This window comes from Alosa sapidissima, chromosome 8 (genome assembly GCF_018492685.1).
Source record: "Alosa sapidissima isolate fAloSap1 chromosome 8, fAloSap1.pri, whole genome shotgun sequence".
NCBI classification, from domain to species: Eukaryota; Metazoa; Chordata; class Actinopteri; order Clupeiformes; family Clupeidae; genus Alosa; species Alosa sapidissima.
Window position 1 is genome coordinate 24,467,397 of NC_055964.1, and position 13,057 is coordinate 24,480,453.

The following is a 13,057-nucleotide window of genomic DNA, read 5'->3' on the forward strand; positions in this document are numbered from 1 at the left end:
GCAATAGAAGCTACATGCTCAGAGAAGTTAGGTCGGCCATTAATTACAACGCCCAAGTTACGTGCCGATCTAGTTGGGGTCAGTGAAGTTGAGTCAAGCTGGATGTTAATCTGTTGGGGAATAGCTGTTTTAGCTGGAAACGCCAAAAACTAAGTTTTTGAGAGATTAAGCTGAAGGGGCCGATCTTTCATCCAGGCTGAAATATCCTCAAGGCATGCAGAAATCCGGTGGGAAATGCTAGAGTCATGAGGTGGGAAAGACAGGTAAAGTTGAGTGTCGTCTGCATAACAGTAATAGTCAAATCCATGGGAGCGAATGGTCTCACTTAAGGAAGTGGTGTAAATAGAGAAAAGCAAGGGTCCTAATACTGATCCCTGAGGCACACCTGTGGTGAGGTCATGAGACTTAGATACCCGTCCCTGCCAAGACACGTTGAAAGAACAGAGTAGACACATGCCGAGTAGTTGGGGGCCTGTGTGTAGTCTGTTTAGTGTATGTGTATTTATGTGTGTATGCACATGTTTTCTGTAAGATCACATGAATAGGTAATTTCTCGCAAATTCATCTAAAAGCGCCAACATTTGGCACAGATGTAGGAAGGCCCTACCCTGGAAATCCAGAGTTCTCGCGAGAGCACAATGGATCTGGATTTTCCAGGTTAGGAAGGCCCCATCCCAAACTGCTTTTTTGGACAGCCGCCATATTGGAATTGTAGGAATAAGGGGTCCAGATGCACCGGGTCATAAAAATGTGACCCTGCAAGGCGAAACCAGTCACTTCGGTAAAATGTACAAAATTAAGTTATTGTACTCACATGAAACTAAGCCATAAACTAAGCTTTCCAACGACATGTATATCGAGTGTATTGCAAAAAAGTATCGCTAAGATAACCACATCCAAAGTTGGCATGGTTCTCCTGTCACGATACGGCAGAAGAGGAGAAAATCACCTTTTTAAGTAAATTGTCACGTGCGATAGTGTGAGGGCACTGTTATTACAGAGAGGATTAAACAGTCAAAACGTATGTTTTTCCGTGAAACTTCCGTTGTCTTCCTCTAAGGACAGTAGTTTTTTTGCCAAACATTTTAGATACATATTTTTAAAACTTAAACAAAATTGATTAGGCTCGTACTAACACAGTATCCAGAATGTCAGTTAAGCTAAAGGAGAAATCCTCCGGCGAGTTTTCACATAGATCTCCATTTCTCGATCACCGAGTAGCCTACTGTCGGTAGCCTACGAGAGAAACAAAACGAAAACAATCGGCTTTACCTAGCTCGAGTGGCTACAGCCAGTAGGTAATGTAGCAAGGCAGCTACAGCGCTCTGGGGGCATACATGGGGGCTCACTGTGCCCTTTTCACATTTACATTTTTTTACATTTAATTCAGGAATACAATTCTCAACTTTCTCTTCTGAATTAGCCCATTTCACAAGATGGGGCCGCTGTGTAAATCAACTTCCTGTGGAACAGCACAGTCCCATAGACAGCAAAAAAAAAGTCCACAGGAAAGACAAAAGCAGGAAGACGTTTTACCCTGCCAATTAAGGCATCATTAACATCAACGAGGCCGGACACCTGGACACTGTGAAATAGGCTTATTCTTGATAGTGAATTTTGGAGAGCTAGCTAGATTGGTTCGATCTTGAAAAAGGAAAATACAGTGTCACATGTCAGTTAACATTCTGTGTGTGTGTGTGCGTGAATGTGCATATTTGTGTCTTTGTAAGTGTATTTAGTGGGTGAGGACAGATAACAGTTGACAGTCCCTGGTTACACCCATTTCTAAAGCCGGACCTGAATATCCGTGGTGTTGGTGGGGTGTGGTTTAAAGGTATATGGTGCTTTGATATTTATTTATTTATTTATTTAACAAACGCTAGCTAGCATTTGAAGTAATCCTGTACATGTGCTCAAATTGACAGCACTCTCTTGCACATCCCTATCCAAGTCTGTGCAGTGATCCAGTTCTTGTTTTCAAATCCTCCGGGTGGGTGGATGAGGAGAATGGGCTAATCAGGCAGAAAGCAAACCTTAACTCTGGGGAGACCGGCAGCAAGACACGGAAAGCAACAGACTGGAAAAGCAAGCTGGGAAGCAAAGTGGCCAACTTTCTGGTTGGTTGTGATGATGAATGCAAGGTAAATATAGAGGCTTTATTCAACTCCTTTCTTTCTCTCCGTCCTCCCTTCTCCATGGTCCCCCCTTTCCCGGGTGTTGACAAGTGCTTCATTGTGTTTGTAGTTAATGGCAGGATGGGAAAGGAATCCACACTTTTGTCTCTGGTCTGTTGTTAATTCAGCAGAGGGGTACAGACTACTGGTTAGAAAAGTTTGAAGTTTCAGTTGCATGTGCACATTCTCAAGTGTCTGCATGACTTTCTGTACACAGGATAATTCTACACCCTAAGTTGTTGTGTTAGGGTGAGAGAGGGATTTATTTATTTCTTCAAATACCTGCAATATCTCTCTCTCTCTCTCTCTCTCTCTCTCTGTGATTGTATTTGTCAGATGGAGGTTGAATTGGGGGAGTTGACAGATGAGGAGGCAGCAGTCATCTTGGATGTTTTGGAAAGAGACAAGGAGTTGCAGAAACAGGAGGAGAGGAGACTATGGTTTGTGTTTGCATTGGATGTGTACGCACAAATGCACAATTGAATACAGTGCACACAAACACACACTCTCACACACAAGCTAACATAGTATTTATGATAAGGGGAATACGTTTGTCTGTACTTTTCCAGACTACCTTCCATTAGTGTGAAATTCTAGAATTTACTATATACTCACTCACCCTCACTATTGGGTTGCTTCAAATGATCTGAGGATAGTGGGATGTTGTTAGGTGCAACATTTCACTGTCCCTCAGATGAAAAATCTCAGTTGTGCTCAGGACCATGTCCTCTTTTACAAGACTTCTAGATTGCAATCAGTTGCAGCCCCGTGCTTGTTTGTGTTTAGAAGGTGGGGTGAAGTAATGAGACCCTTTGTTGTGTATCAGACTTCAATTTGTTCTAGGGTTAGTTGCTGAAGCTCTCAACATTTGACAATGACTGTGTGTGTGTGTGTGTGTGTGTGTGTGTGTGTGTGTGTGTGTGTGTGTGTGTGTGTGTGTGTGTGTGTGTGTGTGTGTGTTTACCTGTGTTTAACAGCCAACTGGAAAAGACAGAATGTGACCCACTGCGTCTGCGCCAGCTTTCGGGCACATGGTTTACTGAGGAGAGGGACAGGAGACACCAGAGAGGTGGAGTCGACATAGTACATTCCTCCATCCGCCAAAAGAGATGTGTCAAAGGTCACATGCTCTTCTATTGCCTTCCATTAATAGTGACTAAGTGTGAAATCACTGATAAGAATGTCAACTGATTCATGTTGACGTCTGTTAATGTGGTCATGTTGACGCCTGATTCATTTTGTTAAAATTTGAGTAGCCACACACATATTTATTGATGACCAACGTTTCGCCACACAGCCTTTATCAAGGTTCAATTTATCAAGATTTAATTTAATTTGATAATCTCCTGGCCAGTACCTTTACTTGGGTGTGCATTCCTCCTCCACACTTTTTCAGGCCTCCACAAATTGACACTTGCTGATGAGTAAGAGAACTGACCAAAGAAATGGCATCATTATTGTGCCAACGGCGTCAGTGTCAATAATATTTTGACTGTGTGAATATTTAGATTTTTTTCTACTACATTTCCGCACGTTATTACAATACTAAGTCTTGACTATTTGAAAAAGTGTAATATGTTTGTGTCTCTGCCACTTTGTACATAATGCTGGGATGTTAATCGCTCTGGGGAGTGTGCAGAAAGTGCTTGGTGGTTTCAAGTAATCCTGTGTTCAAGTCAAGTCAAGACATTTATTTATATAGCACATTTAAAAACAACAAGGGTTGAGCCAAGGCAAGTGAGAAAAAATATGTCTTGAGATTGGAGGTAATTGTAGGGGAGGATTTGATATGTGGAGGGAGGGTATTCCAGAGCTTTGGAGCAGCTACAGAAAAAGCTCGGTTGCCACGGGTTTTAATGTGTGTACGTGGGACGGCAAGCAGCAGTTGACCTGGTAGTAGAATGTGGGGGCAGAAGTTCAGAGATGTAAGGTGGGGCTAAACCTTTAAGGGCTTTAAAAACAAAAAATACAATTTTAAACTCAATCCTGAATTTGATAGGAAGCCAGTGTAGCTGAGCTAAAATTAGCGTTATGTGATCACTCTTTTTGGTGTTGGTAAGGAGCCTAGCAGCAGCGTTTTGTACAAGCTGGAGTTTATTCAGGTTTGATTGTGACATGCCAATGTACAGACAATTGCAGTAGTCTAAGTGGGAGGAGATGAATGCATGGATAACAGTTTCAAGATCAGTTGCGGACAGAATGGGTTTCAGCTTGGTTATGGTTCTTAATTGGTAGAACCTGCCTTTGAAAGTCTTTCAACACAACATATCTAAGTCAAACGAGGAGGCTGTTTTACATTTTGGTGAGGTTTGGGGGCAGGCTGGCATATCGTTTTGTTTCTTTCTCACAAAGAAGATTGGTAGTTAGCCCATGTTAAATGAGTGAGTGAACATACAGTGGGCTAGCTAGCCTACTGGATGAGTTGGAGTTGAATTGGAAATGCCATCACTGGCCATATTCAATAACCATTCTGAGAAGGATCATAACATCAGGATTGATCAATTCTTTATACACTCTGATAAACTGATAAAAATTCTGATTGGAATACCCAACAGACATTCCTCTGACGACTGTTTTTGAGAAGCAGACAGACATTGAATGTAAGCAGACAGCTGAAGAGGATGACGATGACCGAGATGAGAAGGAGGAAGAGGATCATGAAAAGGGGTGAGAAGTCCTAAGAGTGTGACTGTGCAGGTGCACGTGTACCCCAGAGTGTTCTTAGAAATGTATAAACTTTTGTGGAAGTGTATGTTTGTAACTGTGTCCCATATAGTTGTGCGTCATACCTGCCAACATTTAGCTTTCAAAAAGAGTGTTTTGTATTGATTCATTGATTCAAAAAGTGTTGAGTGTTGATTCATTGCTGTTTGTGTGTCTAAAAGTAAGCTATTTAGGCCCACTTGGAAAGATGATGGTAACCCACTTGTTTTAACTGTTCTGCCCACTTGTTCTTCATAGGCTATATGTTGTTTTTTGATGCTCTATGAAACAGATTTTATTGTCACACTGCAGCCTACACTCCAGACACAACACTGCATTTCAGTCATTGCTGTTATCTTTACTGAAAGTTGTACTCTGCATGCCAGTTTATGTACAATCCACCTGCTGCTGTACTAAGAGCAAATTATAGACCCTTTCAACAAGGTAAACAAAAACAATGCTTGAACGTTCTATTTGGGCCCCAATCTACTTCCTCTGCATTAAGATAACATATGGAATGTTAAAAAGGAAGTCTTGTGGGGCCAACTATGATGCTGATAATGGAACTCTCTTGAAAGAGTCCATAGGAAAAAGAGAGAAAAGAATAATGAAGAAAAACGCCTCATTCATTGGCTACTTAAAAACATTAGTTACTGCCGTCACCTTGCCTACATAAAAAGGTGCCTCCCACTCAGAGACAAGCCTCTTTACGGAATGAATACAATAAAACAAAAAAATATATATATTAAGAAAAAAGAAATGAAATGGCATTCAACTCTTTATCAAGTTGGTTACATTTCTTCATTTTAGTGCTGGTTGACTTGGATTACAGTTACAGTTGCATTACAGTTCATGCATGTAAGGTACAATAGTAAATGGGTTAAAATAAAATCCTGAATCATTTCACTGTTACTGCACTGGATGAGTGTACCGTATGTCTATATTTTATTTTTCAGGGAAAGTAATGCATAATTACAAAGTGCTGTACAGATTGGTCTTGTATGCAGGCGCCCTATAGTTCCCTCTGCTGTATATGTGTATATCCATTTTCAAGTTGTGCTATGCAAAGTTTTGAACACAAAAAAAGTATGCAGCTTCTGTTTAGAATATAGTGGTCATTCAATGTCCTCTACATTTTATGCTTAAACTATAAGTGTTTTGTTTCATTTGTTTCTTTTCCCATTGCAGTTCCCAGACCAGGGTGCCTCCCACACCTCGCCCAAGAATCAGAACACCTCTGCAGCTCGGTGTCAATGTGTGGACTCAAACCTTGTTCTCATGCTCTTAATACTCTTCATAAGCACTGGCCTTTTCTGCCTTTTGACAGACTTTTTTTTATGTTTGTAAAACAAAAGGACAGGGGCATTAACCATATCATCCATTCAGTCAAATTCTGATCAGAAATACTTCAACATAAAACATGTGCCATGAATGCTCTTATCATTTTGACCAAAACATTAGTACACCTCACTTCAGTCTTCTTTCAAAATCACAACAGACACATCCATATGATTAATGATTCAATCCGGCATGTTAACTCTTTGACTTCGATGCCTCTATGACTGATGTTGAACATTTTGTTTTGCTTTTTAAAGTGTAAAGATGAGCATGAAAAGAATTCAGAAAACAAAGGTACCGTATCTATCATTTCTCTACTACATACACCTTTTTCACAGCAGCCATTTTGACATGAAATAGTAGGGGAAGCACAGGTGTTACTAATTACATGAATGAAGTCTCTGATCAATTAAAGTGTAGCAGAATCAGAACCTTAATTTAATACACCTGGGTGTGCCATAGATTTCATATGAAAAATGGCTACTGTGAAAAAGGTCCATTGTGTTTGACTATGCTTTTATCTGACAAGATTATTTTTTTTTTCTTCTAGTTTGCTACTATGCCACTATGTTTTGATGATTTCATAAAAGTATTATTATATCATTGAAAAAGATGATGCACTGCTAGAATTATGCATATATTTAATGTTTTAGATGTTGTAAGTATGCAGAATGATGGGAGAATAAAATAAAAGGTAGAAATGAAGTGAAGAACAGATGTAATAAAGACTTCTAGATGAAATAACACTTGTGCATTTTCTGTCTAGTAGTCTCCACACATGGTGATGTGTCTCCATTAGGAAGAGATGTGGAGGAGAAAGCTGAGGAGAGTATCTCTGACCCGACGCCCTCCTCACTGCAGGTACCTACACACCCAGAGTCTCTCTACAGCTATTACTGTATGATGCGAGAAATTCACTAGAAAGTATTTCTCCTGACCAACAACACCACACAGCCAGATTCATAATCCGCCCCCCGAAAACACTGATACAGTGTAGCACCTTGATGTTAAACAGATCAATTGTAAAAAAGTACAATTTCAGAAATGATCACACGTCTTAGTCTGTGACTTGTGTAGACATTGTGAATGACGAGGTTTGTATCTATACTTGCAGGACACAGACTCTATCAGCATTTTGGAACTTGATCCAATCAGAATTGGCTCAACCAGCAGTTTGCAGTACAATACTACGGTAAACACCACCACAACTGTCTCTTTGTGTGTGTATCTCTCTCTCTCTCTTTCTCTCTCTCTCTCTCTCTCTCTCTCTCTCTCTCTCTCTCTCTCTCTCTCTCTCTCTCCCCTTAATACATAAAATAAATAACTGATGTCTGCATGCGTTTCAGTGGAATGGCAGTGTGACAAGTTTGATGAGTGTTGGGGAAATTGGGGATGCGGTTGTGAGTGGACGAATCCAGTTCTCTCTGCAATACCACCACCACAAGGAGGAGCTTGTAGTGTATGTGTATCGCTGTCAGGATCTTGCACAAGCCCGCAGAAACCGCACAAACCCGTGAGTACATTTCAAAAGAGAGAGAGAGACATGTCACATGTCAATCTCTCTGTCTCGCTCTCTAAGTCTATGAAAGCACAAGCTTCTTGTAATGTATAATGTATTATTGTTGTGTACTTGATATCTACGTACAGTGTATGCCAATGGGTCATATTTATTGTAGGTATGTAAAGGTCTATCTACTGCCAGATATGTCCAGTCAGAGTAAAAGGAAGACATCCGTGAAGAAGAAAACGGTCAACCCAATTTACAATGAGATCTTCACAGTAAGCCACCTCCATCTAAACACCTGACGCCTTTAACACAAAGTCCTCACATTAGAGATAAACCACTGTTCCTCATGCCTATCCTTCTGTTCTTATGTCCTTTACTTTAACAGAATTTATCTACCTAACACATATATCTGCAACTCCATCCCCCCCAGTATAAGGTGGTCTGTGTGGTTATGCCTGTGGTTTTGCTCTCCCAGTATAAGGTGGCTGACATCAGGGGTCGTGTTTTGTCGCTGTCCGTGTGGCATACTGAAGCTTTGAGGGCCAATGTGTTCCTGGGGGCAGTGGAGGCCCAACTAAACCAGTGGGACTGGGACAAGAGCCAACCCTGCTGGCACTCCCTGCAGCCCCGAGTGAGTCCACCCTCCTCCTACCCATCTAGCCCCATGTCAATGTGCCAGTGTTACTCCTTACTAGACAAATTACCACTGAACCTCTGAGTGTTTCCATGAGTGCAGTTGTAGTGAGAAATTCCATAATGTATATTTTTTAAATCATTTATTTTAATTATCACCACCCAAAGCCTTTGATCAAGCCAACCCAAATGACCTTTCGTCAGTCATGTCCATGCACAACCTTTTGTCATGCCACATGATGGCGGTAATTAATCATTGATGACAAGGTTTTCTCTTGACACAATCACCGATGATAACTATTTCCTTTAACGTAATGCCGGCGCCTCACAAGACAAGATACGGCCGGAGAGAGGGCCCACGTGAGGCGACGAAATGAGGATGACTAGAAACGTATTTAAGCAAGAGAGCTTGTATTTTGTGTGGAGTTGGTACGGTGGTGACGCTGGTATAGCCTACTTGCTATATATATCTTGAATTTCCCCTTGGGGATCAATTAAGTATCTATCTATCTATCGATCGATCGATCGTGCTGTATCAACTCCCGGATTCGTTAATAAACCTCGAGTTTTTTGTCTTTGCCACTGCTCGGTTTGGATTGTCTCCACTTTGTTATGTAGTTGGTTATTTTTTACACTACACAGTGAGGTCTGAAAATAGTTCCCCCAGACATATCTAGTCTTATCTGTTTTTCATTATTTTGTTTTACTTTGACTTCTTTCTTGTGAACAATGATCAACATTCATTCTCTGATTACCTGTCTCTATTCCACACTGACACTTCCATCTTCCTCAGTCTCCTTCCTTACCACTCTAAACCGTCTTCCTTGTGCTCCCTTCACCCAGTTCCTCATGGATCCTGCCATGGGAACTACCACAGGGACCATACTGCTCTCAATGAAGTTCGTACCACCTGGCGCCGAAGGTACACACACAACGTACCAAAAACAAACAAGCGTGAGAGAATTGGGTCTGTGTTGTGGAGCCTGTGTGCTGACTCTTTACTTTTCTTCCTCACCTACTAGGCTCTGGCCTGCCCCCTACAGGAGAGTTGCACATCTGGCTTAGGGAAGCTGCGGTCATCTCTTCAAAACAGAGAGTTCCCAGCACATTTGTGAAAAGGTACACAGTCGCACACACACACACACACACACACACACACACACACACACACACACACACAAGCAAGCTTACTAATAAACATCCCAACCTTGTCCTTGTTTCTGTGTGCTCAGCTGTGTGTTACCAGATGAGAACCGGTCTAGTGGCCAGAGGACTCGCGTGGTCAGACGGTCAGCTTCTCCGGTGTTCAACCACACCATGGTGTACGATGGCATCCACGCATCTGACCTGACACACATCTGTGTGGAGATGACTGTGTGGGACAAACACGCACTCGCCGCACATTGTTTGGGAGGAGTGAGGTTCAGCACAGGCGCAGGTGAATGGCACACATCATAAACAATGCATTCATGTGCTATGATGACTATGGCACTCCAGATGAAAATGAGGTTTACAATGAGTTATGCTTCCAGTAGTCCTACCTGACCTATCTCGGTTTTCTCTGTGTGTAGGTGTCAGCTATGATCAGACAGTCCTATGGATGGACTCCTCAGAGGAAGAGCAGAAAGTGTGGATGGCAGTCATGAACAATCACAACCGCTGGGTAGAGACTGCTCTCCCACTAAGAACTGAACTACAACCCTACACCTGAATCTAATTCTTAGGCTTAATTCGCTTACTTGCACTTAGAACTTTAAATGCCAGTGTTATTTGTACCACTTGTGTGAAGTATAAGGGGGGGGGGGCAGACATGTGAAGTTAAAGAATTTGGTAGGTGAATAGAGTAAGGTGTCAACCTCTCTTCTGTAACACTGAAATGCTGTTTCACAAGGATGCCAGTACAGGAAGTGGGCGCAGATGCCACTACAGGAAGAAGACCAGGCACTGCCATAAAGAATTAGGTGCAGATATGTATGAGTTGCTCGTATTGCTTTGTAGAATTAATCTCTGAATGATGTGTGATTGCTGCTGTACAACTACCGCACAAAGAATTTGGGGCTCGTTGTCTTCACTCGATTTTTGCCACACATGCACATCGCATGCACATGTGCAACCATACGGTTGAGTCACAAACATGCACACACACATGTGCAACCATACGATTGAGTCACAAACATGCACACACACATGTGCAACCATATGGTTGAGTCACATTAGCACATATATGTGCACGTTGAGTCACATTAGCACATATGTTTGCACATTAATGTGACTCAACCGTACCAACCGTATCTCCTGGATCAGACTTACTAACTTAACTTCTGGCTATGTCTTAGTTATTTGCCCGACAGCTTAGACCTAAGGTGGACGAGTACAAGCTTGCTAATGCTTATTTACAATTATAAGAATTAAACATTTTTAAACATACCTGCGAAAAATGCTCACATGTCATTTCACAGATTTTCTTTTTAATCCTCTCAGCTCTTGTTCCATTTTGAGGTCATTTCTGTTATAGCCAGTAGTTAGTCCAGTGTTACAATCAGCTAATGAAGCTTGTCAGGCTCAATCAACACAAAGCAGGGAGATGTTGGAGGGGGGCACCACAATCTTTGATTTTGTCATTTTAGGAAAATATACTGTGTGCTGTGTAGTTTACTGATTGATTGAGTAAAAAGTGATTAAAATGAACAAAACTACTGTTATTGGTTCCCTAAGCACAGAATGTGATGTTGTATGCATACCACCTCTGTCACGCCACCTTTTCTGGTGTTATGACACCTAGGAAACCTTGGATGAATTGACTGATTTCAAGGGGCCTGCACTGACAGCACAACATAATGACCAATATCATTGGGGGGAGGAGGGTATATTAGTTCAGATGGCCCACATTTTCTAGCAACTCCCCTGCATAAATGTAATCTGCTTTTTTCAGGAGGGAGGGCAATGACTTTTAGTTTACATTTGGATTTTGTTGGATTGTTTTGTTTTTGTTTTGTCTCGATTTAAACCCTGTATATTATCTGAATGTGTTTTGGTTTTATATGGTCAGGTCCAGTGAATTACATTTACATCAGAGCACTCAAAGAGTTTTACAGATTACTGTCTACACACTCTTACCCATTCACACACACTCACATGCATATCATCGATGGCGGTTGCTACTGTACACAAGGTAACCTGCACAACTGGGCAGTTGAGGTTCAGTGTTTTGCTAAAGGACACTCTGACACAGAACCAGGGGGAGTTGGGATTGAATCAGCAACCTTCCCATTATTTCACAGTGTTTCCCACAGAGTTGAATTCTATTTGTGGTGGTAGGTTTGCAGAATTAACTGTTTTTAACCAATTAGCGCAGCGTGGTTATGATGCAGGTTTAAGCACGATTTAGCCTGTGGACTTTTACAATTGCAGGATTGTTAATGTTTTCTTTAAAAATGCATGTAGGTTTGTTGAGAGACAAGGGGAGGCTGCGCAAAGGTGCACATATCTACAATAAACAAATTCCATCTAAATTAAAGTACAACATGCAAAGTCATTGTGTGGTGGTCAATGTTGATATTGTGGTGGGCCGCCACAAATAAGTCAATGTATGGGAAACGCTGTTTCACACTACTTCTCTACCTTGTGCCACTGTCAAGTCAACACTGTTGAGTTGTTGGGAGCAACAACAGAATGTCGTCCGAAAGTTCAACAAAGTTTAGCAGACAAAAAAGTATTTTGGCTATTTGGTGGAATTAAGGGAAGGAAAACTATCCAGGGTAATTGTTCACATGACTAGTGTGAAACTAAAAGTCACCATGTACTTGAATAACAATAAGTATGTGGCCTGTGAAGGGACATGATGGGAATTTATTTTGTATCTTCTATTGTGTTCCTTCACAATAAATGTTGCATTCTTTCACAATAATGTTGCGTTCCCTCACAATAATTTTGACTTTGCATGGGAATTTTTATTGCTGATGACAGGCCTTGGTGACCAACCTAACAGCTGAGCCCTCATTATGCTCAGACAAGCAATAGCAGAGACCCGAGTGTTTTTTTTACAGTAGGCTAATGGTCAGCTAGATGAAATGGGCTTGAAATCATGTACAATCGCTAACCTAGGCCTCTGTCAGAGTCAAACCTAAGACAATTTTCTGTCATTTTGAGAGAGACAACTTTAAACTTTTTGATTTGAATTCTTTGAAAATCTATGCCACCATATGTCTCACTATGTCAGATAGGTGAGCAATGTTTCACACTAATTATAGCCTACTGTTACACAAGAATGTGGATCCATGAGGAACTTGACTTTGATTTTGCTCTAGCAAGCCAATTTGTAGGCCTATTGAGACCTGGCTGGCAAGTTATTTTTTCTTTCAGACATCTACTTTTTCTAGGTGAACGGTGTGTATTTTTGTTGCGAGTTTTGGTATTTTTGACGACTTTATACATGGATTTCTATGCAACGTCACGAAAACATGCGTGCGCAACCAAGAGGCAGAAAGCACCATAGAACAGCATAGAGCAATGCAAAAGAGCAAAAGAATAAAATGAGTTTTTGTGCTGAAAACTGCACCAATTCGAAATCACGATGGTTAGAGAATGTTAAATATGTTCAATATCCCTAACGGAATGCATGTCTTCGCCAAAAATGACAAAATACGATGTTATATTAATAATCCAGAATACAGGAAATCACATCAAACAAATTAAAAAAATT

At 41.2% G+C, this 13,057-nt stretch overlaps 1 protein-coding gene across 8 annotated transcripts; it reads left to right on the plus strand.

Annotated features, from left to right (window-relative positions):
• Positions 1 to 765: 765 nt before the first annotated feature.
• sytl1 (synaptotagmin-like 1) lies at positions 766 to 11,376 on the plus strand. 8 transcript variants are annotated; one of them, XM_042102179.1, is made up of 17 exons: positions 766 to 781; positions 1,731 to 1,834; positions 1,926 to 2,141; positions 2,511 to 2,614; positions 3,152 to 3,294; positions 4,730 to 4,841; positions 6,066 to 6,132; positions 6,473 to 6,509; positions 6,982 to 7,076; positions 7,330 to 7,407; positions 7,562 to 7,728; positions 7,892 to 7,994; positions 8,198 to 8,353; positions 9,199 to 9,277; positions 9,378 to 9,474; positions 9,588 to 9,793; positions 9,927 to 11,376. In XM_042102179.1, exons 4-17 carry the CDS (start codon positions 2,511 to 2,513, stop codon positions 10,064 to 10,066), a joined length of 1,584 nt encoding a protein of 527 aa, XP_041958113.1. In that variant the 5' UTR covers positions 766 to 781; positions 1,731 to 1,834; positions 1,926 to 2,141; the 3' UTR covers positions 10,067 to 11,376. The 8 variants fall into 8 exon arrangements, 7 of the variants coding, with proteins under 7 accessions (XP_041958113.1, XP_041958114.1, XP_041958112.1 ...); XM_042102180.1 differs by lacking the exon at positions 766 to 781 and adding an exon at positions 1,283 to 1,298; XR_006033738.1 differs by lacking the exon at positions 766 to 781 and having other exon boundaries at positions 1,558 to 1,834; positions 9,927 to 10,262; positions 10,297 to 11,376.
• Positions 11,377 to 13,057: the final 1,681 nt, after the last annotated feature.

What these genes read in the sequence shown, in the direction of transcription:
- sytl1 (XM_042102179.1), top strand. Translation starts at nt 2,511, where the DNA reads ATGGAGGTTGAATTGGGGGAGTTGACAGATGAGGAGGCAGCAGTCATC. An exon ending in CGTACCACCTGGCGCCGAAG is followed by an intron (nt 9,278 to 9,377) that starts GTACACACACAA and finishes CTCACCTACTAG; the next exon opens with GCTCTGGCCTGCCCCCTACA. An exon ending in CCCAGCACATTTGTGAAAAG is followed by an intron (nt 9,475 to 9,587) that starts GTACACAGTCGC and finishes CTGTGTGCTCAG; the next exon opens with CTGTGTGTTACCAGATGAGA.